At 48.2% G+C, this 25,951-nt stretch overlaps 1 protein-coding gene across 7 annotated transcripts; it reads right to left on the bottom strand.

The window, feature by feature from the left end:
* Window positions 1–13,358: 13,358 nt before the first annotated feature.
* On the bottom strand, window positions 13,359–25,453 carry ANKRD16 (ankyrin repeat domain 16). 7 transcript variants are annotated; one of them, XM_059912175.1, is made up of 8 exons: window positions 25,115–25,453; window positions 23,010–23,230; window positions 21,453–21,495; window positions 18,344–18,452; window positions 17,690–17,851; window positions 16,168–16,246; window positions 13,709–13,800; window positions 13,359–13,635 (listed from the first exon to the last, which is right to left on the bottom strand). In XM_059912175.1, the coding sequence occupies exons 1-8, from the start codon at window positions 25,432–25,434 to the stop codon at window positions 13,633–13,635; spliced, it is 1,029 nt and encodes a 342-aa protein (XP_059768158.1). In that variant the 5' UTR covers window positions 25,435–25,453; the 3' UTR covers window positions 13,359–13,632. The 7 variants fall into 7 exon arrangements, with proteins under 7 accessions (XP_059768158.1, XP_059768153.1, XP_059768156.1 ...); XM_059912170.1 differs by having other exon boundaries at window positions 13,359–13,800; XM_059912173.1 differs by lacking the exons at window positions 13,359–13,635; window positions 13,709–13,800 and adding an exon at window positions 13,823–14,544.
* Between the last annotated feature and the right edge of the window lie 498 nt (window positions 25,454–25,951).

The raw sequence follows: 25,951 nt of genomic DNA, 5'->3' as shown, positions 1-25,951 counted from the left end.
ATCCATCAGCTGATGAACGGATAAACAAAGTGTGGTCTATCTACACAATGGAATATTATTTGGTCATAAAAAGGAATGAAATGCTGATACATGCTCCAACCTGGACGAACCTTGGGAACATTGAGCCAATGAAAGAAGCAGTCACAGGGCTTCCCTGGTGGGGCAGTGGTTGAGAATCTGCCTGCCAATGCAGGGGACACGGGTTCGAGCCCTGGTCTGGGAAGATCCCACATGCCACGGAGCAACTGGGCCCGTGAGCCACAACTACTGAACCTGCGCGTCTGGAGCCTGTGCTCCGCGACAAGAGAGGCCACGATAGTGAGAAGCCCGCGCACCGCGACGAAGAGTGGCCCCCGCTCGCCGCAACTAGAGAAAGCCCTCGCGCAGAAATGAAGACCCAACACAGACAAAAATAAATAATAAATAAATAAATTAATTAACTAAGCACTTTAAAAAAAAAGCAGTCACAAAAGACCACTTGACGTATGATTCCGTTGATATGAAATGTCCAGAAATGGCAAATCCATAGAGGTAGAATGTAAATTAGCAGTTGCAGGGGCTGGCGGTGGGAGTGGGGAGGAGGGGCATGATGGCTAAAAGGCATGGGGTTTCTTTCTGAGCAGTGAGGATGTTCTAAAATCGGTGAGAGCTGTAAGTATCTGTGAATACACTAAAAACCACACTTTAAGTGGGTAAGTTGTATGGTGTGTGAATTATATAAAGCTGTTTTTAAAAGAAAGTTTCCAGAAGGCACTGTGCCCCTTTCCACAATTCCTCTTTACTCATAATAAACTTAATTACTTGAATTTCTATTTTTAGCAAGTCTGATATACAATATTTTTAAATGCCTCATAAGCATTTTAATAAATACTAATAGTATTAAATATCCATTGTTGAGTTTGCTAAATAAACAATTTAATTTCTTAATATGACATATTTTCTCACAAAAGAATAAAATACTTATTACCTACTAGGAGTTTAGCATCTCTGTTCTCATAATAATCCAAGTCCCCGAGTCTATCTTTATGTTTGAATAGGTGATGTGTCTGCAGCTTCTACACTTGACACTTCTTGTAGGGTAGCAGTGGCCCGGAGGATATGCGGAAAAAACAGTCCGCTTCCTGTCAGGCCTCAGAGGAACTGAGAGAACAGTGAGGTAAAGTTACCAGCTTGCTAAATGCTGTCACGAACAAACACACACCAAACCCTAGCACTGCCCTCCCACCCCATCCCCGGGATTCCCACGCACTGTGACTAAACAGACCCAGGACAGGGAAAGGGAATTCTGCCTTTGATAAAAGCATCTGACAGAAATGAGAGTCTTTTGCTTTTTCAGGGAGGTATGTAACATTTGTACAAAAGGCCTGTTTACATTTAACTTTAAATTACAGAGCAACTGGAGGGTCTTAAAAATGACACTTTGGCTTGATACGTTTGCTTGTTTTGTCAATTCCCTCACAAAACCAGCCATGCCCAGTCCCTAGGACCTGGCAGCACCTAGCAGCCCTCGGGAGCAGGGAATCCGTGAGAGGCTCGCGGTTAAACGAACGAGTGATGAGAACGTGTGTGCAGATGGACGAGGGCAGGAAGAAAATATGATAAAGTAGAAACATTGTATTTGTGTAATGAGAGTATGATTACACTGAATCCCCTAAAATTGCCTTTTGGTTTGACTATAATGCTATTAGATAAAATTTGGGTTACAATGTGCACCTGCAATTATACCCACTCAATAGAACCCTATGTAGCAGTTGAGAAGTATAAGGTGTGCCTATAAAGTACTAGTATGGAAGGATGTCCAAGATATAGTTATGAGAAAAAAAGAAAGTGAACCCCCAAAAGAAAGTGTTAAATTATGATCATAGTTTTTGTAGTACCCTCCCCTGCAAATGTATGTATTTGATTACATACATATAGATAAAAATCTGGAAAACTGCCCACTAAGCTGTTGGCTTCTTTCTCAGGGAGCCCCCTCTCAAATGTTTGCACTCTAAATCACAACCTCACCATAACTTCCTCTTATGTTACTCAGAGGTATTTTTCGAGCCTTCCTGTAGAACTGGGTATTTCGTTTATAACATAGCCTTGGATGTATTTACTCGCCAATCTGCCAGGGGGACGATCTGTCTTGTGATTTGCCCCATGAAAATATCTAGAGAATAGAATCTTGTTAATCGCTTGAAAACCACTTGTAAAGCAGAACTGGTTCGAGATGTTTTGTGGGTTGTTTTTTTTTTTTTTTGGTCCTTCCCTGTCCCTGCCCCTTCCCCCCACTTCCTCGTGGGTTAATCGTTTTGAAGGACGCTACTTGCCAACAGAGTGCACCACCCCACCTTTGGATTAAGAGAAAAGGGAAGATTATTGTTTATCCCTGAGGTCTGGGGACCCCTGTTCCATTTTTGGACACTGGCAGGTGGGCAAGGTCCCCACGGTAAACCAGCCGAGCTGTTGCAATGGGTCACAAAGCTGGGAAGTCTGAGAAACTCATGTCACAATCAGTTGCTCCTCTCTCCCTGGTCCCATTCTTCCCTGACATTTGGAAAAATATGGTGAAGATCAATTAACCCAAGCAATGCAGATACTGACTATAGAAGAGCCCCAGATACACGATCTCAGGCCCTGCTGTTGGCCTGGCAGCCCGGCCTCTCCTGTGAGCTCCTTTGACTTGGCAAAACGAAACTGAGATGAAAACCAAAAGGCAAAGCAGGGGAAACGTGGTCGGGCTGTTTGTCTGCTGTCATTAGCAACCCACTTTCGATCCACTTACTATTTTGGACACCTGAACAGTAAAAGTGTTTGGTTATTATCATGTGGGGGGTGTCCTACGTGCTGAAAAAAATGAGTAAGACGTGTGTGTGTGTGTGTGTGTGTGTGTGTGTGTGTGTGTGTATGTGTAGGGGGCAGGAAATGCACCCCACCGAGAAGTCAAGCTCGGTGCTGAGGCCAGTGAGAAAAGGTCAGACAATTTCTGGATTATGTCCAGGCAAATGGAGTGGGAAACTGAAACTCCTACCTCGGCACAATTCTCACTGATATTTATTTATTTTTTTGGCTGCTTTGGGTCTTCGTTGCTGTGCGTGGGCTTTCTCTAGTTGCGGTGAGAGGGGGCTACTCTTCGTTGCAGTGCGTGGGCTTCTCATTGTGGTGGCTTTTCTTTTTGTGGAGCACAGGCTCTAGGCACACGGTCTTCAGTAGTTGAGGCACGCGGGCTTTGTTGCTCCATGGCATGTGGGATCTTCCCGGACTAGGGATTGAACCCGTGTCCCCTGCGTTGGCAGGCAGATTCTTAACCACTGCGCCACCAGGGAAGTTCCCTCTCACTGATATTTAAAAGAGAGAAAATCTCCCAACTATTGGAAAGAGGTAGTGATGCAGCCTGATGCCTTCATGCAGAAATGCCTGGGTGACTGGACGTTCGGGGAGCGTCACACCCGTGACTAAGAGGGCAGGGCGCCAGCTGGGTTTTCAGACACTTGGCTGTAGGGCAGACAAGTTATTGAACTTTGTTGAGCCTCCACTGGACTGGATGGGTTCTTTTTATTTTTTAAGATTTTTTTTTTTTATGATGTGGACCGTTTTTAATGTCTTTATTGAATTTGTTACAATATTGCTTCTGTTTTTTTATGTTTTGGTTTTTTGGCTGCGAGGCATGTGGGATCTTAGCTCCCCGACCAGGGATCGAACCCACACCCCCTGCACTGGAAGGCGAAGTCTTAACCACTGGGCCGCCAGGGAAGTCCCTGGATGGGTTCTTAGACTTAAAACTCTAAGATCTGAAAAATTTTGACAATACTGTTCCCTGTTGCTATTGGGGAAACCGACACCACACAGTAAGCCATGGAGATGCTTTTAACAACAGGTTACAAACAAAATAACAATGCCACAGTGCCAACTCTTCACTCGGCCCCTTCAGTGTGCCAGGCGTTGTACTCTGGCGATTCTGCCAGGTGGGTGTTGTGGCCTTTGTACAGACGAGAACCTTGGTGCAGTCTCCCAGACAGTGAAAGGCAGGGAGAGTTCTCTGCTGCCCAAGCCTGGTTCCTGGCGTTCATCCTACACACCTGCTCTGACTCGGCACGGGTGAGCTCGGAGGCACCTGAACATGGCATCTCGAGGGGCTGAGATGCCCACAGAGGAGTCACATGACTTTTCACGCTGTCTCTGTCCCTGGTTTGTGAGACGGGAAACAAAGGGGCCACTGCTCAGCAGAAACTGCCCAGCAGAGGCAAGGATGCTCTGTGAACTGGAGTCTCACTTAGGGTCAGCAGACCTGGCAAGTGAAAACCCGGGACACCCACTTAAATCTAGATTTCAGATAGACCACGAATACTTTGTTAGTGTAATTATATCCTGCAAAATATCTGGGACATATTTATACTAAACAGTACCCGTGGTTTACCTGAAATGCAGATGTAACTGCATCTTCTCTGGCAGCCCCAACCTCACGACATCATATCGTTGCTGTGGACTCTGCTCAGAAAGCCCACAAATCAAAATCACTTCCATCCTTCGAGGCCCAGCCCAGATAACACGTCTTCTGCGAAGCTGTCTCCTCTCCCGGCCCCCAGCACACTGTGCCTGTCACGTAGTCACGGAACAAGCCTTGCTCCTCTCTCAGACATCAGACTCGTGAGGGTAGAGGCTGGTCCTTTTCCCACAGCTCCTCACTGTGGAATTCATTCATTCCACACTATGCCAACAGCAAAGCAGATGTGGATGCTGATCTTGTGGGTTTTCGTTTCATAGGAAAGCACGGCATTATCCGGGCAGTTATGAACAGCTGCGTGAAGGGATGGGACAAAGTGCTGCAGAAGGGCTGCTCTGAGGCTGGGGTCCGGCACGGCTTCTCTGGGGGGTGGCGCTCAGGGGCCAGGATGAACAGGAGGAACTCACACGACAAGTCAAGAGAAATTTCCAGAAGACACTGAGGGGTAAGAAAATCTGGTCAGTTTGGGGAACTGAAGGCAGGCCGTCGACGTGGAAGTGGGACCCAGAGAGAGGTTTCTACGCGGTGGGTGGCGTGGGACTGAGCTCCACCCCAAATGAAGATGGTGAGTTGGCGGCGGGTAGTGGGAGCATGATATAACCTGTTATAAGCTTTTCGGGCTGCTTGTGAGAATTACACAAAGGGAAGCACCAAAGTGGAAGAAGCAAGACCAGTCAGAGGCCATTATAGGAATTCAGGCGAGAGAGACATGGGGGAGGCAGCGTGGAAAGGGGCTCACTTGCTGTCCCACCTGTTCTGGAACTTGTCCACTCCCCCCAAGAAGTGGAGGCTGTCGCCCTTGGTTCCCGGGTGAGATTTTCCCAGCTGGCCTTGACGGATGGCAGGTGGGGAGGTGATGCTGAGTGACTTTCCCAGGCAGGTAGGGCAAGGCAGTGTGGATTCTGCCCACCCTGCCCTCCCCTCCCTGCATGCTCACCCCTGGGACCCCAGTCTCACTCTGTGAAGAAGCTCACACCAGCCCATAGGGAGAGGCCTCCGGGGGAAGCCCCTGCGAAGACCTGTGGCCGCCAACCAGCCACATGGACACCCGACGAGCCACCCGCCGTGCCTGGTCTGAATCCCTGACCCACAGCATCCATGAGCGCAGGAAACGTTGCTTTGCACCGTTAGACTCTGGGCTAAGATGTCGCGCAGCCATAGTAACTGGAACAAGAGGATCCTGGTTGTAACTTGGGTGGGTAGCAGGGGACCTGGAGAAAAGTGGACCCACCTGGGATGCTGAAAGGAGACAATGTTAACAAGACGTAGTCATGAAAGGGATGGAAAACGTCTCAAGTAGGAAGATAGGAGGAAAGGCCCAGATGGAACACATTTTTTAAATCCCTCTTTACATTTTGAATGGTGCATGCATTTCAGCTTGAGAGCTTCATTCGTTCAGTTTAATAATTTGATCCCTGGTAAAATGCAGATTACTCAGGGACTGGTAAAATTTGAGTTTTTCATTCATTTATTAACATCTTAGCATGGATAAAGATTTTGAGATGAAATTTTCTTTTCAGTAAAGAAAATGGAGGGGGACTTCCCTGGTGGTCCAGTGGTTAAGACTCCACGCTCCCAATGCAGGGGGCCCGGGTAAGCTCCCTGGTCAGGGAACTAGATCCCACACGCATGCTGCAACTAAGAGTTAGCATGCCGCAACTAAGCAGCCCGCAAGCCACAACTAACGAGCTGCCAAGCCACAACTAAGGAGCCCGTGAGCTGCAACTAAGGAGCTGGTGAGCCGCAACTGAGGAGCCTGCTTGCTGCAACTAAGACCTGGTGCAACCAAATAAATAAATGAGTAAATTAATTAATTAAAGATAAAAGAATGATTAAAAAAAAGAAAATGGAGGCACCTGAGGGCCAAGTGGGGAGATGTCCCCAAGGAAGGAAGGAGAAAGAAAATTCAGGACACGAAATACAAATGATGCCTCCATAGGGCGTCAGCCCTGACTCTTTATCCTGCTGCTGTTACCTGGGAAGATGCCCGCAGCTGACATGCATGTGCTTACATGTGCCGGTCACCTCAAGCACAACCCCACTGAATCCTCACGGTGAACACGGAAGGCAGTGCCACTGCCACACCTTCCACCAGGAGACCGAGCGCAGAGAGGGGAAGTAACTGGCACAAGGACCCGTGCCCGCTCCATGCGGGACAGAGCCTGCCTCTCCCCCCATACCGTTTGCACAGGTGGCCTCTTGTGTCTGTACAACGTCACGCATCTCTGAATGAATGGGCTGTGCTCTGCTCCTCGGGACTTTAAAAACTGGGGTGAGGGAGTGAGTGTGTGTGTGCGTGCAGGGTGGGGGGACAGGTGACTGCACACAAACAGCCCTCATCAAGGCAGCTCTGAAAATGGCAGGAGGCAGAGACCCCATCTGGCCCCCAGCTTTGATTCTCTGCCCGCTATCATGGCTAAGCTGTGGCCAGCGGGACGGGAATGGAAATGATACCCCTGCCTTCCTTTGTTTTTAATTTTTAAAAAAAATTAAAAAATTTTTTAAAGGTTTTTAAAAACATTTATTTATTTTTATTTATTTTTTTTTGGCTGCGTTGGGTCTTCGTTGCTGCACGCGGGCTTTCTCTAGTTGCGGTGAGCAGGGGCCACTCTTCGTTGCGGCGTGAGTGCTTCTCACTGCGGTGGCTTCTCTTGCTGCGGAGCATGGGCTCTAGGTGCACAGGCTTTAGTAGTTGTGGCTTGTGGGCTCTAGAACGCAGGCTCAGTAGTTGTGGCGCACGGGCTTAGTTGCTCTGCGGCATGTGGGATCTTCCCGGACCAGGGCTTGAACCCGTGTCCCTTGCATTGACGGGTGGATTCTTAACCACTGCGCCACCAGGGAAGGCCCTACACCTGCCTTCCTAAAACGGGGGTGCAACTCCCTTTACAGGCTGGTGAGCAGTCTTAGGGCCTGGACCACTGACACTGGGGGTCTGTCTGTCCCCAACTGTCCTAACCCACCCTAGGTTGGCTTTGCCCAGGCTCTTACCTGGGAGAGAAATACACTTGTGTTTATGCCTCTGTTATTTTGGGTATTTGCTATGGGAGAATTTATATTGTAACTAATGTAGGCAACAAAGGAGGTGTGAATAGAGTCGATGGAAGCTCTGAGAAGGAAAAGTTATGTGTGTAAATGTTTTATTGATCTTCCCTCCCCACGTGCATGCGTATAAGGTCAGGAAGGTATTTTTGAGAAAATATGGGATCCACACTCATGGAGCAGATGGTCCATTCTTCTTTGCTTTTGGAGTACGTGTTTTTCTTTACTTGCAGACCTTTCTTACTAAGCGATTTTTGTTTCCATCTAATGTTAAATGATTAAATTGAGCTAGCTAAGCCCACGTCAGCTGGGAGAATGGGGAGAGAGTGAGACCAGAGCTGTGGACCAAGGGACAGGGTAACCTGCAAGCTGGACTTTGTTCCTAGGTCTTTTATGTTCATCTGAATCTTAGTTGATTGCGGATTTTCAGCAAAACGGGGAAAAATAAAGTCCATGCATGCTGTAGGCTGGCACAGGTGAATGGTCTAGAATCTGAGAGGTGCTCTGAAGTTATCAGAGACTAATCCAAACAGACACACCCCGCTGCATCCAGGCGCTGTCTTTCCACTCCAAGCATTTTAGTTAGCCTCTATGTACGACCATATCTATTCAAAAGAGGTTTTCTAAAAAAGGAGATATAGGGGCTTCCCTGGTGGCGCAGTGGTTGAGAATCTGCCTGCCAATGCAGGGTACACGGGTTCGAGCCCTGGTCTGGGAAGATCCCACATGCCGCGGAGCGGCTGGGCCCGTGAGCCACAATTGCTGAGCCTGCGTGTCTGGAGCCTGTGCTCCGCAACAAGAGAGGCCGCGATAGTGAGAGGCCCGCGCACCGCAATGAAGAGTGGCCCCCACTTGCCGCAACTGGAGAAAGCCCTCGCACAGAAACGAAGACCCAACACAGCCATAAATAAATAAATAAATAAAATTAAAAAAAAAAAAAGGAGATATATAAGAAATTATCTCTGCAGTGCTGTAGTCTGTTTTTTCTTCACTTATAAATGCACACCAAAAATTTTAGTTACCACGTGAATTTTGTGTAGAGCTAATTCACTCAATATAAAAAAGGCTCTTACAAATCAAGACAAACAACACAACAGTCAAATATAATGCAAGACGTTGATTTCACCAGTGGTCTCAATCAATGGCCTCCCAGTATCCAGGCTCTGGGCGGTGCCCTCTGGCGCATGCTCTGCTTGGCAGGAGGACTTGCTTTGGCTGATGGGATGGGAGTGTCTGCACACACAGGGCAGAGACAGAAGGGCGCTGGAGTCTCTTTTTCCTCTGTCCAATCCCTGCCACTGTCAGGAGAGCAAGCCTGGGCCAGCCTGACTGAGGAAGAGACCCACACAAAGCAGAGCCGACTCCATCCTGCACGGCTGGCTCAAGCGACAGGACGCCACCCGCCCGGCTCAGGTAGGATCAGCAAACCACCGGAGGACCTGAGGCCTCTGGAGAAATCAACAGTTGTTTTCTAAGCCGCTGAATTTTGGGGTAGTTTGTTTTTGACTAGGTCATAGGTAACTAATGCTGATAAAAACTGAAAAAATGTAAATGGCCAGTAAATCAATCTAAAGATCTTCAATCTGATCCATAATTAAAGAAATGCAGGATTACAACAGTGAGATGGTATATCAAGTTAGTAGAAATTAAGAATGTGGGGACTTCCCTGGTGGCGCAGCAGTTAAGAATCTGCCTGCCTGGCTTCCCTGGTGGCGCAGTGGTTGAGAATCTGCCTGCCAATGCAGGGGACACAGGTTCGAGCCCTGGCCTGGGAAGATCCCACATGCCGCGGAGCAACTGGGCCCGTGAGCCACACCTACTGAGCCTGCGCGTCTGGAGCCTGTGCTCCGCAACAAGAGAGGCCGCGATAGTGAGAGGCCCGCGTACCGCGATGAAGAGTGGTCCCCGCTCGCCACAACTGGAGAAAGCCCTCGCACAGAAGCGAAGACCCAACACAGCCAAAAATTAATAAATTAATAAATTAATTAAAAAAAAAAAAAGAATCCGCCTGCCAATGCAGGGGACACGGGTTCGAGCCCTGGTCCGGGAAGATCCCACATGCCGCGGAGCAACTAAGCCCGTGTGCCACAACTACTGAGCCTGCGCTCTAGAGCCCACGAGCCACAACTACTGAGACCATGAGCCACAACTACTGAAGCCCACGCACCTAGAGCCCGTGCTCTGCAACAAGAGAAACCACCGCAATGAGAAGTCCGCGCAACGCAATGAAGAGTAGCCCCGGCTCACCGCAACTAGAGAAAGCCCGCGTGCAGCAATGAAGACCCAACGCAGCCAAAAATAAATAAATAAAATAAATACATTAAAAAAAAAAAAAGAATGTGGTAGCACAGCTCTGGTGATGGTGTGTGGGAATCAGGCACTTTCCCAGGTGGTAGATTTTATTTTATTTATTTATTTATTTCAATTTTTTAATTTGTTTCAAAGTTAAACTCAGGACACATTGACTTCATAGGAAATCCACTGGAATGTTTTTCTAGGCTGAACACCTGTTTCCCCTTAGTCTCCCCTAACAGAGCATGTACATGCTAATTACTTTCATTTTGCAGTCACTGCTGTCCCACCCCTACCGGTTATACCAAGACCACCTAAACCGTGTGTGTGGTATTCTGGATGTTCTTAGTTATGCCCTAATTTCAATAACTGAAAAAGATTTTCTGCCATAAGCTGTCACTTGAATTCTTTGGCTATTTTTGAAGTCCAAAGAACTCTTAAATGATTCTCCTTTGGGGGGATTATTTTACAGGCATTAGCGACTAGTCCCTGGGGCTGTGCTGATCTCAGGTGGTAGATGTGCTAAGGTATTCCAGCAACACCGAGTATGGTGGGTGTGTGGATTCAAACGCCACCTCCTCTTTATGGGATTTCCTACGCTGCAGGACCAGGAAGATTATAAACCACGTTTCCTGGGCTCCCTTCCAGCCACACTTCTGGATGTGAGCTGGATTCTGCTAACTGCAGAGCCTGGAGAGGCGCCCTGATCCTGCCAGCAGCACCGCTGGTCCTCAGGCCACCCTGGTAACCGGGCGAGGAATGCCTGGAGCAGTGAACCCTGAACAAGAGGTAATCACCACTCTGCGGTGTTTTTCATCTTGTTTCATGTGCCCCCGGAATGCCACCCACCCTTAAGTATGCTCTGAGTCTTCCAGAGACGGGGAAGAAGGAAAAAGAGGTTTAGCTCACACCATGAGGCTGGCTGAAATGCCTGCGTCCACACTGAGGTTGACATTCTCGGGCCAGAAAAGGCCCCGTGGCAGCACCTGGGTGGCTGATGAGCGTAAATATTCCCCAGTGCTCTTCTCAGGAAGGCCCTGGCCTGTCCACGTTACAAAGTCAATCACCTTTCTGGGGGATGTTACAAATGCTTTCCCATAGGCCTTCTTCATGCAGGCCAAGCAAATCCTACTGTCACGGCTCAGGTCAGAGGCCAGGCCCCACTTCTACCTCGTTTTTCTCGATAAACATCACTTCCCTCTCTCAAATTGGGTCTTGAACCCTCTACACCCTTGCCGGCTTATGAAAGCAATTTTAACAAGTCTACAGACCGTCAAATGTAAGTTCACATTGTTATTCACGATGGTAGAAAATGTAACACACGTGTTCCACCAACCCCACTCCCTCTAAATACCGATGTCAGTTGAGGTGTTGGTGTGAGTCCACCTGAAGCTGTCTCCTTACCCTCCCTCCACTCTCCTGTGCACCTGGAGCTTGGTCTCCAGGGGCTTCTGGTCCCCCTCCCCCGCCTCCCGCAGGACCCGCTCCCTAACCCTGCTTTTAGTCGAATTTGACAAAGCTTCACTGGTTATCCCATCTACATCTCATCTTAACGAGACAAAATAAACCCAAAATGACAACATAAAAGAATAAGTGTGGACAGTCATACGATGGGGCATTAGACAGCCATTAAAGTAAAAGGTCACAGAATTCTGAAGGGTATTAGGATGTGCTTGAGATGTAAAGTTGGGGTAAATTGCACATACAGCATCATCTCAATTATGTACATTTACAAAGACTAGGAAGAAGTAAGGGTGGTCATTTTAGGGCAGCGGAATGATCGGTTTTGTTTTCTCCTTTACTTTTTTATATTTTACAATGGGCTCTAAAAAAAAAAAAAAAAAGCCTGGGCGAATAAAAGGGACATTGCTCTGTGCCGCCACCTGCTGGCGGATCTAGGAACGGCAGGCTGGATAAAGTGCTGCTCCCCCTGAGCAGAGCACTCATTTTCTGGGCGTGAGTTTTGTGCTTTCTTTTCCATGTTGCAATCCCTTTTCTACTGTTGTCTTGTAAATACTTTCTTGTATAACTTTTTCTGGTAATGTGTGTTGGGTACCATTTATTTTCAAATGACAGCAATTCTTTGTATCCCTTCCAGCCTCTGCTCTGACCTCTCACCTAGATCAGCTGTGCTCTCGGAAGCACCGGCCACGGTCTCTGGACTTGGGTCGTGGACGAGGTGCTGGGAACCCTGGTGAAGGTGGCGGCCAGCATCAGCGGTCAGCGCCCTTGGTCACGTCAGAGCCCCGACGGCTGCGCGGGGAATGCATCTGAGGCGGCGCGGGAGAAGAACTTGCGGGGCTGTGGCAGCAGAGGTCTGGATGCGAAGCCGAGGCCTGAACCAGGGAGTCACTGTAAGGATGGAGCCGACCAGACTGGCCGGGCCTCCTGCAGAAGGAAGGGACCCGGGGAGGCGGGATGAAGGGCGGTGTCACAGCTCAGGCAGCAGGCGCAGAATGAATGTACACAGTTTGGGGGAGACTAGGGTTGTTTTTACAATTTTTTATTTTATATTAGGGTATAGTTGATTTACAATTTTTTTTTTTTTTTTTAATTTTAGGGGGAAGTTAGGTTTTGAGCGAGTTGAGTGTGGGGCAGCCTTGGGACATCCATGCAAAAACGTACAGCTGGAAGCAGAGGGTCAGGGCTGGAGGGGCTCAGCGGTCAGGGGGCAGTGAGATGAGAGTGGATGAGGCGGGTGGAGGCACACTCGGCACAGCGACAGTACTGAGTGGGGACAGAAGCGTGTATGGGATAGGCCCTGACAGAGACGCTCATGACAGAGACGGAAAAGGAAGCTCAGAAAGGAAAACCCAGAAGCGTGTTGTCAGAGGTGACAAGAAACGAGCTTCCGGAAGGTGGGAGTGATTGATTGATAATTGAACTGAAAGGATCAGTAACATGAGGGCTAAAGGCACGTCACTTGATTTGGCAACTGGGTCCCGGTGACCTAGGAGCAGCAGTGAGGAAGCCGGGCGGCAGGGGCCGGCAGTGCCCATGAACCGGGAACCAAGCACAGGTTCTTCTCTAAGGAGGTCGGGATGAGAAAGGATGCTTGAGATGGAGGATAATCAGGAGGGGCTGCCCCTTGTAAGAGCCAGGGATGGAACGAGACTGGCCAGGAAAGGCACTCAGCACAGCATCCCGGACACAGTAAGTGCTCAAGAAACAGAAGTTATCGTTCACTCGTTGGCTATCTCATGATCTACACCCTTACCATGTGCCAGGCATTGTTCTGGGCCCTGTAGATATAGTGAGTGAGCAAGACACACAAAAACCCTGGCCAAGGAGCTTACATTCTCGTGGGGGAGACAGACAACAGAGAAAATAAATAACTCAAGACAGATGGTATATTCCACAGTGGTAAATGGCTATGGAGAAAACATGAACTAAGGGAAGAAGATATAAAATGTTGAAGGAGGGAACGAAATTCTAGATCTGGTGGCCAAGGAACGGCCCCACTTTTAAGTAAAGACCCAAAGGAAGTGAGAAAAGTACCTATAATTAGGAAGTGAGGGAATAATACTAATGATCACCACCATTGTCATTAGCATTCTCAATATATTACTACTGCGGTAATAGGTTGTAATTATATCATCACCACTGTCTTTGCCACAGTGAATGTTACTATCATCACTGCCCTCTCTGGCTCTCGAGTAGCTTTGGCAGCAGCATCCAACAGCCCTGTCCACGCTACAGGGGCGTTTTCAATGGAGAGCCGTGTACTGGAGAACCAAGCATAACCTGACGGACCATCATCACGGCGAGTGTGTAAGACAGAGGCACAGCTCGGGTGGGAACACACCTGTGTGCAGTCACTGCAAAGAAAAAGCTGCTTCACGTGTGTGTTGAGGGGAGAAGGGCAGCCCCAGACCGGTCTTTCTGTCCCACCTGCAAGTAGGGATGCACGTAACAGGCCATCCTCAGACGCAAAGGCAGGGACACGAAGACATCTCTGGAGCAACAGGAAATGGTAACTGCAGCTGGAGGAGGTGCAGATGGAGACAGTGTGTGATTCAGAGGTTCCAGTCGTGTTTCTACCAGAACATTTATCTGGTTGTTAGGGATAAAAATCAGCCAGCACCACCTGGGAATAACGGAGAACTGGACATTCCTGCTATTTGCCCAGCCTGGCACGATGCTGAGAACAGGGGTGAGGGCGTGTGACGAGTTCTTACCAGATGACACTGAACGAGGGGACTGGGTCTTGCTTGTGATCGATGCAAATGCTTTTTTAACAGATTGACTTGGACTAATAATTATTATTTGCATATAAAGAAAAAAAGAAAAGGAAAAGAAACAGGAAAAGAATCCAAATGCCTGAGGACTCATCCTTTCTTCAATCTGTTTAAGTTGCTACAAAATTTTTCAAAGTTACAATGTCGAGTGTTTCACTTCTCCACAGCCACAAGCTTCCGTGGGCAGGTGGCAGGTGGGACAGGAAATGTGACCTGTGGGACAAACCCCATTTTTCAAATGAGGTCGTGGAAAAGCTTTGTAAATATCTTCAATGCGTTTTCAGATGCCTTTATTATCCAAAGGGAGCCAATACAGAACTTGTCATTAAAAAAATAATAACCTCAAGATTAAAACATTATAGCTCAAGTAGCAGTGCTTAGACTATAGAAACGTTTCCATTCCTTGTAAATGTCTATGTAAACAGATCCCAGCATTTCCTTGCAGGCTTTGAAGCCAAAAGTTAAACCACTGCAATGCCAATGAAAAGCCTATGAAAGAAGAAAGTATACAGGCCAATTATGTTTTACAGCTCAATGCAATAGGAACTTGCTATATTCTAAATATTATTATCATGGCCTCACCACACACTCTTTATTATAAAACATTTCACACACATACATAACAGTATGTACACTGTATTTTCATGCTCCTCTAAGGATTCCAGACACCGACTTCATCAACATCATCTGACTCCACTGGAAGGGCAGAAAAAGTGGATCAGAGATTATGGAAAGATTCTGACTGTGCGATGTGCAGTCATACAGCCAGGAAGACAGCCGCCTCATCCCCGGGGAATCCACCACCAAAGCAGGGAGTGCAGGAGGGGGAGGGCAGAAAACACTGGCTACTGGCCCATTTCACTGCATCTGCAACGGATTCAAGCAGCAGGACGTGAATTACTGTGGGTTCACTGTTTTCCTCTGGAAACGCCCTCAGCTGTTGCGCTGTGGTTGAAGCACTGAAGGACGTCCGGACTCCGTGTGAGCTGCTGAGCCAGGGCGCCCGTCATGTCCGGAGAGTCCCCGAGCCCAGAGCACAGGAGGAACTTGACGCAGGCCACGTGCTGCCCCGCGCAGGCCAGGTGCAGGGCTGGGTGGGGACAGAGGCACCCAGCTCAGTGCATCACCTACAGCAGTACTGACTGGAGAGCAGGATGCCCCTGATAAAAACACTGACTCTTGCAATTGCACAGATTTCATAGTTCCGTATTCTTCCCTATGACTTTGCCTATTCTGGATCAAAACATTTTTCCTTTTAACCTGACTTGGTCACAAATGGTTTTAAAAGCAACAAAACCAGTTGGAGAGAATTTGAGAGACTTGTCTAAAACAACAAAGTAAGTTAATGAGAAATAGGAGACTTTAAATAGTACAGAAGACATTTTCAAAGTTTTGTGAATTCTCTGTGTAAGTAAAAATATCACCATGAGTAAGAATGACGTAACAGAAACAAAAAATGCTGACACATCTTCCCATTCTGGTTAGAAATTGGCGCTGAGGGTTTCTGATGTGCTGTGAGCCATGATCCTGGGTCCTGCTCCCCTGTCGTTAGGAGAAAGTTTGTGTCCTGGGACTTAGTGACCTTCCTCTGCAGCCCTGGAGTGAGTTGTGAAGCATCACAAGGTCCTGCTTAACCCTCGCAAGATGGTCACTGGTGCACAGAGTGCTAATGAGAAGGTTTATTCTAAAGTCCAAGTCTAAGGAATGAGCTCTGAAAATATCTTTCTGAGCCCCAAATCTAAAAAAATATAGTGATTAAGGTTTTAAAATACATTCCGTAGAGAGAAGACCTATGAAGAATCTATGTAACACCTGGGGAGCTGGTGTGATCATGGATTAAGACAAAGTGCTTTGATGTCACATACGTTGTGTGGTTTAAAATAATAAAAACAACAACAGTAATACCAGCAGCAGTAAGGAGTAGTAGTCATCATCGTTACCATGGTAACAGCAGTTCTATAGCTTTGCAAATGGAGGAGGTGCTTTTTTAAGGAAAAGTTGCTGAGCTACTAGAGGAATAATTTTAAAAGTGTAATGATTTTAACATAAAAGTCCATTGTTTACATTCAGTTTACTAATAATTTTCAAAGCACGTGTAAAATGAGGTCGTACCTGATCGATTTCTTTCGTCCTTGGCGTTGATGTCGGCACCCAAGGATAAGAGTGTCTGGATTGTGCTTATGTGTCCTTCCTGAGTGTTGAAATAAACTTGTTACCACTGTAATGATGACAAAAGCAAGCCTTAGACACAAACTCTAATGCACATTAGGTGCTTTTTCTAAAATACTCGACTGCTGAAACTGAATTTTCGTATCTAAAGGAAGGCTCGTCACATTACTCTCGAAATTCAGCATAAATCATTAAAGATGTAGGTGACGTTTAGTTATTAGAATACAGATGATCAATTTTGTAGCCAAATCACTGACCACTATGGTTGGGTTTCCCTCAGTGTAAGGAGTATAAATCTTGTGATTTACTCAGAAAACACAATTCTAAATCTCCCAAGCAAACACACTCTTTGCTAAATCTTTAGGGGAGAAATAAGCTGGAAAAGAGTGTAACATCCCCTGGATGGGATTCTTATCATAGCTGGCATTGTCCTTTGTGAAGCAATCGATATACCTTTGTCCAGCCAGTTAGCCTGTCAGTACCTGCTGAGACTGAAACCAAGGCTGCAGGTTCAATCTTCCCACTCGCTTTTATCCCCGTGACCAAAGACCATGCCCTTAGCCCACCCTCAACTGTATACCCATGTTCTCAAAGGGGGAACACAGGCAGGAGAGTGCAGTTCACCAGAAAAATGTTTAATCCTGTTGCTAGAAAAACAAGTAAAGGCAGGCAGCTGATAATATTAAAGATAGTGGCTATTTTTCTAGCGAAAACTTTTGTGTGTCTTCAATACTTCATACATCAGAGAGCCCAGTAAATGCAATTCCCTTTTCTTACTTAAAGAAATCTTCTGAAATCCAGTAAAAGAATAAGGAACTAGGAACTTCATACGATGGATTTTTACAGCTTCAAATAACATTATTCCTGAAAACAAAAAAGGGCAGGAGGGAACGTAGAGCCCAGGCATTACATGGAGTAAAGGGCTCTTCTCAGTTTTTACCCAGAAACAAATAAAGGCAGGTTTCCTTTTTTTTAAACAATACACTACTTTTTTTTTGTTTTTTAAATTTTTATTTATTTATGGCTGTGTTGGGTCTTCATTGCTGTGCGAGGGCTTCCTCTAGTTGAGGCAAGTGGGGGCCACTCTTCATCGCGGTGCGCGGGCCTCTCACTATCGCGGCCTCTCTTGTTGCAGAGCACAGGCTCCAGACGCACAGGCTCAGTAATTGTGGCTCACGGGCCTAGTTGCTCCGCGGCATGTGGGACCTTCCCAGACCAGGGCTCGAACCCGTGTCCCCTGCATTAGCAGGCAGATTCTCAACCACTGCGCCACCAGGGAAGCCCAAGGCAGGTTTCTATTTAAAGGGACACAGGGCTTTAGAATCATGACCATTTTAAGAGTCTGTCATGGGCAATTTCTTTTTTCCATAGAGATCGAGCAAAAGAACCACGACTACAGGGTTACTCATCAACAGGGTTAGGCAAGCCTCAGGAAGCAGGAACACTGTTCTGGAAAGAAACAAACCTTAGCTGCGTAGTGAAGTGCTGTGAGGTGGGTGGAGGCTGCTCGCACATCTACGTTGATGCCAAGCTCAGAGACCAGGAATTGGATGGCCTCATCCTGCCCAGTGACTGCTGCCCGGTGGATGGCCTGGGCCCCCAGGGAGTCCTCAGCAGAAATGCAAGCCTAGAGGTTGGGAGAGACATGAACAAAAGTAAGGAGCAGGGATACCTGGGTCCATGGACTTCTGACATTTTGGCAAAACTCTGTGGTCTACATACATTTTCCTGGGCAGATGATACATATGTAGCTTTTGTCAGATTCTCAAAGGATGCTCTAACCAAAAAAATGGTTAAGATTCAACACTGTAGGCTAAAGTGCCAAACAAATAGAGTTACTGGGGAGAGTCTGTTGCTGTTATTATTATGAAACAGCTACTGTTTATTGAATACTTATTTTGCTAACTGCTTTATGTACATTATGTTATTTAATCCTTATAGTAACCCTGTTTTACAAATGGAAACACTGATGCTTAAAGAGGTAAAGGGGACCTCAGAGCAGGGGATGTGGCAGAGCTGAGATGTGAACCCATGATCTGAACAACAATGCTTCCTGTTTATCCCATGATCTAAAACTTGTAGGAAGAACTAAAGGGATAAAACCAAACCATTTCCATACCTTGTGTTTTTCAAGGAGCAGCCTGGCTACGTCGATGTGTCCACACTGAATGGCATCCATGAAGGGTGTGAGGCCACACTTGTCTCTGCAGTCCGGTTCATACTGGCACCTAGAGCCCAAACACAAAGTAACAGCTGGGCACAGTCACCGCTTCAAACCCAACGGTGCTGACTCTTGACCACCTGCCTCATAGGTGATCCGTGAGAACCTGGAGTGCTTGCCCTCCTTCCCCACCTCAGTATCTGTACCGAGCTCTTCGAGAGCAGGTTGGTTTCCCCAGCAAACCTGCTCCTCCTCTAAGCTTCTCGTCACATTTTAGGGACTGTGATCTCTCCAGCTTCTCATGCAGAGCCTTGAAGTCACCCCTCATCCCTCATAGCCGATCTATTACCAAAACCTCTCAATTCTACATCCAAAATATTAAACAAAACTGTATCTTTGTCTCCATCTTTGTCTTCACCCCTTAAGACCAAGTCAACAGGGACTTCCCTGGTGGCGCAGTGGTTAAGAATCCGCCTGCCAAGGCAGGGGACACGGGTTTGAGCCCTGGTCTGGGAAGATCCCACATGCCGCGGAGCAACTAAGCCCGTGTGCCACAACTACTGAAGACCGTGCGCCTAGAGCCCAGGCTCCACAACAAGAGAACACCGCAATGAGAAGCCCACGCACGGAGGGAGGGAGACGCAAGAGGGAAGAGATATGGGGATATATGTATATGTATAGCCGATTGTTATAAAGCAGAAACTAACACACCATTGTAAAGCAATTATACTCCAATAAAGATGTTAAAAAAAAAAAACAAAAACCCACGCATCACAACTAAGAATAGCCCCCGCTTGCTGCAACTAGAGAAAAGCCCATGTGCAGCAACCAAGACCCAATGCAGCTGGGAAAAAGAAAAAACAAAGACCAAGTCAACAGGAAACAGCCTCCTACCTGTTTTTCTCTCTTTGGTTCCGGCCCAGCCATTCTGTTCTCACCACTAACAGAGTAATCTTTTCACCATGTAATTTGGGTACAGCCTCTCCTGGTTAAAACCTTTAACTACTTCCCAACCACAAAGGACAAAGCCTAAAACCTCAATATGACCTCCCATGGTCAGGATTATGTGATATCCACTCACTTCTCCGGGATCCTCTGGCCCCTCCTCCCTGTGCTTAAGGCGACCCCCCTTCTGTCCGGTCCCACTTTCTTCTCGGTCCCACAGCCTATCCGTCCTTCTTCTTCCGTTCCTATTGCTTCATGGTCCTACCTCCTTCCATTCCTACCCGTCTTCCCTTCTCCCCAGTCCTCCCTTCTTCCGTTCCTACCTTCCTCGTGGTCACACCTGTCTCCCCTTCCTCTCGGCCCTACCTCCCACCTGTCCCATCTTCTTCTGTTCCTACCTTCAAGGGTCCTGCCTGTCCCACCTCCTTCTGCTCCCCCGGGTGCCAGGCTCTTTGCTGCCTTTGCACTTGCTGGTCCCCTCTGCTTGGAGCATCCTAGTGCCATTCTTCACCTGGCCAACTCCAAGGCATCCTTCCAATCTCAGCTTCAGGAGGACCTCAGAGGCCCATCTTCTCGCCCAGATCTACAGGACGACCCCTGCTCCCGCATAGCACTGTGGACTTTCCCTTTGTAGTATCATCACCATTTGAAATTTTATGACATTTCTGCGATTGTGTGTCTATACTCGGCTTCCACACTAGCCTGCAGGCTGTTAGGGAAAGAACAGTGTTAACTGCTTATCACCCAGTGCCTAACACACACAGCAGGTGCTTAGAAAACATCTGTTGAATGAAGGAAGGAGTATTTATGACTGCAGGTATACAGTCCCAACGCGTAGGAGGCAAGCCCTACACAGTGATGCTTTCGGGGCACTGCATTAGGCCTCCTCTTCTTCACTCATCGTCTCCTAGGTAACCACTTCCATCCTATGGATTCAATCGTCACTTCTATGCTGACGAGGCCCACTCCTGTATCTCAGCCCACACCTCTCCTCTGGGCTAAAATCTGTGTCTAACTGCCCGCTGGATGTCTCTGCCTGGGTGTCTCACAGGTACATGTGACTCAACATGCCCGAAAGTGACACTGCCAGCTTCTCCCCAAGCCTGCCCCTCCTCCCCAGGTGTCATCTACCTCGGCAGGTGGCACCAGCACAGCACCAGCTGCTTAAGCAAGACACCTGGCCATCATCCTGGACTTGTCCTTCTCCCTCATTCCCTTTGTCCCTTTATTCACCGAGATCTGGTGATTCTACCTCTCAAGTGTCTCCAGACCTTTCTCTTCACCCTATAGTCAGCATCGTGGTCCAGCCACCACCATCCCTCCTGTTCAACTGCAACAGCCGCCGGACTGCGTTCACAGCACCCACGCTTGCTCCCCCTCCAATCCATTCTGTTTTGCAACCGGGGGATCTTTGAAAAATGCAAATCTCTTATTATTCAGTGGTATCTTATACGCTTAGCACAAGATCTGGAATCCTCAGGTGGTGCCCAGCGTCCCACCGGACCTGAATCGCCCTTCCTCTGCAGTCTCCCCGTCACTCTTGGGACACAGCACGTGCCTATCTTCTTTTGGTCTCTGCCGTGCACTGTGTTTGTCCCCGGCCCTGAGCATTCACGGTACTGTCACCCCTGCCTGGAATGCCCCCTCCACCCTGCCCCCCACTTTCAGCCTCCCCCAGGTCATAGCGTCAGTGTCACTGGGGCCGAGATCCCTCACCCCTAGGCCACGTGCCATGTTGCTGTGGGGACCTCACAATTCCCTGTAACGCTCATCAGACTCACACGACGTGGGCAGCGTCTGTCTTCCCTGACCATCTGTGAGTTCCATGGGTTGGGGGGGAAACCACATTATCTTGTTGCTGTGGTAGCCCCTGCGCCTGGTACAGTGAGTGCTGAGTGAGTATATGAATGTCTGTTGAATGAACAGATAAAAGGCTAATGTTTCCCCAGGTTTGTTAGCTATTTTTGTTTCACCTTCTTTATCTGCTTAAGTCTTTTGTTCATGTCTGTTTTGGTACTTTAGATTCTTTATGAACATTTTGTCTGAGCTCTGATATTATGCAGCACTGATATGAACTGTCAATTAGCAAATATTTTTCCTCAATCTGCTGTTTTGTTCTTACCTCTGAAGAAGCATCTCTACTGCCTCTGAACAGCCATGCATTGCTGGGTGGAGAAAGTTGAGAATGAGAGCTTTTTAGCACAAAAATAAAATGCTTCTTCCCTCCTGGCACCTCTCTGTGCCCCATCCCTCTAGCTGTAACTTCCAGGAAAGAGTATTAAGTTAGATACACTGCCACCGCCCCAGAAAAAGACAAATTTAGCTGGATGAGTGGTAAAGGGCGATGTTTTCACTTAACAGGTACAAGGCTTACACTTGCTTATCTTGTCTTTATGAGACTTTGATGGCAAACTTTCAATCTTAAACCTGCCTCCTCACTTTCGTGCTACAAATCCCTAGGGCCAGTCAGTTTTTGCCCAAGAAATGTAAAACACTTTAAGAGTAATCCATGACAAAATAACCAGGAATTTAATTCTACTGCTAGAAATAACTATCCTCTATAATAAAGATTTCGAGGGAGTTCCCTGGTGGCCTAGTGGTTAGGATTGCGAGCTTTCTCTGCTCTGACCCGGGTTCAATCCCTGGTCGGGGAACTGAGATCCCACAAGCCACACAGTGTGGCCAAAAAAAAAAGATTTTGACTATCTATTCTCCACTATTTTGTGTGAATGACTGGGCAGTGACTGTTTCTCCACAACAGCAGGGTAGTTCGTCAAACAATTCACGAGCAAAGAAGTTTTTCCACTCATGTGCAAAGTTTTATAAAGGATTCTTTGGTCCCTAACTGTGGCCAGAATAACTGTGTGCCTATCTCCTCAATGACATCATGTCACAGGTATTGATTTCAGAGAAACCTAAAAGCCCTGTATTCTAATTCAATGTGCTACCCAGAGGGCTAAAGATTATGTTCTAAATGTCTTGATCTGGACTCTTGGTCTACTTAATGCCCCTTTTGTCTTGTACCGCTGCGCTTTTGCTTTTAACTAAGATAATCTACAAATAGACAGTTCAGAGTTAAGGATAATTACTCCAAACAATGAAAATGGTAGTCCAGATTTATATTCAACATTGTCACTAGATAAGTCACACCCACTGAGCCCTGGTATTTAATTATAAGCACCTATATTTATTTAAATGGACAGCACCATAGTAGGTACTGCTGAATGTATAAGGATAGTCCCCTTTCCTTCTGCTTTTAATAATGTCAAAATGGTTGTGAAAATAGCAGCTGTAGCTGTCCTGTGCTCACTGCGTGTGGAGCACTGCACGGAGGGCCTTGCATGTGCCTTAATCCCTACGACCTTGTGATACGGGCATCATCATCATCATCATTATTTTGTGGTTGAGGAAACCTGCTCAAGAGACTAAGTTCCTTGCCCAAGGTCAAAGACTTAGTAAGGAACAGAACCAGCCTACCGTCTAACTAACTGGGGAGGAGAAGACAAATGTATGCGAAAAGTCACCTAAAACAAGAAAGAAGAGCATGTTAAGGGCCGGGTGACATTGGTTTTAGAAACTAAGTGCTTGCCAAAATACCCCAAAGCTGCTCGTATTCCTTGCCATTTCCCCAACCCCTCGCTCCCTGGTGGGGGGCACCCCGCACAGCTCCGGGCCATACCTGCTGTGTGCAGCGGGGTTCTCCCGATCTTGCTCTCTGTCTTCCAGGCAGCTGGGCATACAGCGAGCAGGTACTGGAGGATCAGAGGGTCACCTTCTCGGCTGGCAATGTGGAAACTGTTCCAGCCGTCTTTGTTCTTCAGGAGTGGATTGGCGCCGTGCTCCACGAGGTCCTGGACCACCTCAAGATTCCTCCTTGTGCAAGCCATCATCAGAGGAGTCCTAAGGTCAATCGGCACAAGCTGTCAGATGGAAGGGCAGCTGAAGCATTAGAAGCACTCGACCAGGGCTTCAGAAAAATGCACACCATTGGCAGAGACGGAAGACCTTGAGGACTCGGGAGTCTGGGAAGCAGGAAAACAGCTTTGGCTGGCAACTTCCCTGCCTGTCGTGAGGGCCCTGGGAGGATTAACAAGGGGAAAATGACTGTGACGTGGGTGCCCCTACAGGTGGGGAATACTAAGGAGGCAAAGTTTTTTCTGAACTAGTTTTTAGTATGGCACTGAATTGGAATAGAACTAGTCAAAATCACAGACAGTTTGTGCTGAATATCTGCATAAGAGGTACTCTGCTGGACTTACCCCATTCACCTCAATCAGTAACCGATTACTAAACTGTCTGAAAAGGAGTTAAAAAGAGCATTTGACATAGTGCCTTGCCGTAAGGAGCCTACATTGGTGGAGCAAATGAAACGGCATGATTACAATAAGGTTCTGAACTGATGTGTGTCCACAACTATGGGACAGTGAACTACATCACTATCAACTCCTCTTCTCCCACATCAGTGATTTTGTGCTTCTGCCTTCTCATCTGCTATGACTCTCAGAAGCAGGGGCAGGTCTTGTTTACCTCCTGTCCCAGAGGCTGGCCTAGCTGGAGCTCAACATAACTACATGGGTCTCAGCCAGGATCTGTCCTCTGAGACTGCTTTGATATTACTTAATTACCAACACTATTTTGATTTTTTTATTTTTGGTAATGTAGTAATGATAGTGAATGGGAAATCAGGAGGGAGACACCCAGACAAATGAAGGTTGGAATCTTCAAGAAGTGCTTCACAGAGGGAATGGATCCAGGGAAGGGACTTGAGAAAGCCAGCAAGGTGAGAACAGGCAAAAATGTCTCACTGTAACTGCACTTCCTAAGCACACAATCAAATGAAACGTGCCCTTTTAACGGTTGTTTGGGAAGACTGTTTCCTTACCCATAGAACTGGATAAGCATAAGAAAATCAGTTTTGTGCTTAGTCACAGCCAAAGTGCAAACCTCAAAAAGTCACCAGGTCTACGCCCCTCCTCCCCATGCCAGTCGGCAAGATGCACTTTGTTTAGCTATCTGGCTGTCTGATGTGTTCCTTATTTATATCAGATCAGGAATCCCTTGTGGATCCATTCAGGAACTTCATTATGTTATGAATCTTCAGATGTTCATAACCTCTAAGGAGGTGGACAGACATAGTACTGAAAACAATGTGGATCTAACACAATGCAATTACTTTGTGTGATGGTGACAGGTGAGCATCGTTGACTGTGGAGGTGGTCATGCAAGGCTACACATGTGATAAAATCACACAGAGCACCCCCCCCACACACGTGTACGTATAACTGGTGAAATCCGAGTAAGTATACTGATTGTAGCAATTGCGGTTCCTTCTTCTTGTTACCTTACTGTGGCTGTAAGATGTTAACTTTGGGGGAAGATGGGGGAAAGGTGCATGGGACTTCTCCCATGTCTTTGCAAATTTCTGAGAACCTATAACTACGAATTTCAAAGTAGAAAGTTAAAACAATGTCACTGGTGAAGTAATCATTTAGCTAGATGTTCCTAGAAGAACATCCCGCCCTGGTGCTCATGCTATACGTAGGACATATAGACAATTTGTAGTTTGCTTATATTCTATCTGATCATGTACTTTACTGTTCTCTGCTCTATCATGGGAGGCAGTCTGGAACAGAAGATCGGAGCAGTTAACCCAACAAGGGTAGCAACAATGTTCTACTCAATAGGGGAAGGCTGAAGGGCTACGTCGTGGAGGCCTACGAAGGAGCGGGAATCTACGATTCTGCGGGGAATGGTGAGGGTCTCTCTGCAAGTTCCGCCACCTACCAGTCGGCCTTCTTCAGGCAGTCGACCGCGGCCCCTCCGCCCAGCAGGTACCGCACGCAGTCCCGGTGGCCCATGGAGGCAGCCTCGTGCAGAGGCCGCTTGTAGTCTCGGTTGGCGGCCTCGATGTCCAGGTCCCAGGCCTCGACCAGATAGGCCAGGATTTCCCGGCGGCCGTGGCGCGCGGCGCAATGCAAGAGGGTGTCCCTGGCCGGCCCGGCGCAGCCGGCGCGCCCCGCAGCCCGCAGCTCCTCCCGCAGGGCACACAGCCGGCCTTCCTGCACCAGCCGGCACAGCCGCCTTGGGTCCGCGGGCGCTGCCATGGCCCCTGGCTCCGCTCCCGTCCCGCCCCCGCCCCCCAGGGGCCCTTCCCGACCCTTCCCCCGGACGCCCCCGGCCTCGCCCTGCCGGCTCCGCCCCGGGCGGGCGCTCAGGTCTCCGGCTGAGCACGCGCCCCGCGGGCCGCCGCGAACGCACGCTCGGAGGCTGCCGTCCGCACTGGTTTCACTTTGGGGCGAAACATTACGTGAACCGCGGGACCGCAGCTACAGGCGCCGGTCACACGCAGCGCAGACCCGCCGAGACGGGGTGGGGCCCGCGCGTCCCCGCCCTCCGCAGCCTGCCCCGCCCACGGCCTCGGCCCCGCCCCACCCCGACTGCCACGGCCCCTCAGTGGGTCCCCGAGCTCGGAGGAACTCTGGGAAAGTTTCTGCTCGCCTCTTCCGCCCTAGCGGAAGCAGGACGGGGCGGGGCCCGCTAGCGGTAGCCGCCCCTTCTCCGGATACGCGTTTCGATTGGTCGCCAGAGAAGTCCGTAAGCGCGCCCCCTCCTCACGCGCGT

The sequence above is a fragment of the Balaenoptera ricei genome, chromosome 2, assembly GCF_028023285.1.
Source record: "Balaenoptera ricei isolate mBalRic1 chromosome 2, mBalRic1.hap2, whole genome shotgun sequence".
NCBI classification, from domain to species: domain Eukaryota; kingdom Metazoa; phylum Chordata; class Mammalia; order Artiodactyla; family Balaenopteridae; genus Balaenoptera; species Balaenoptera ricei.
Note: the sequence above shows the minus strand (reverse complement) of the source record. Positions and strands in the feature narration are given on the sequence as shown.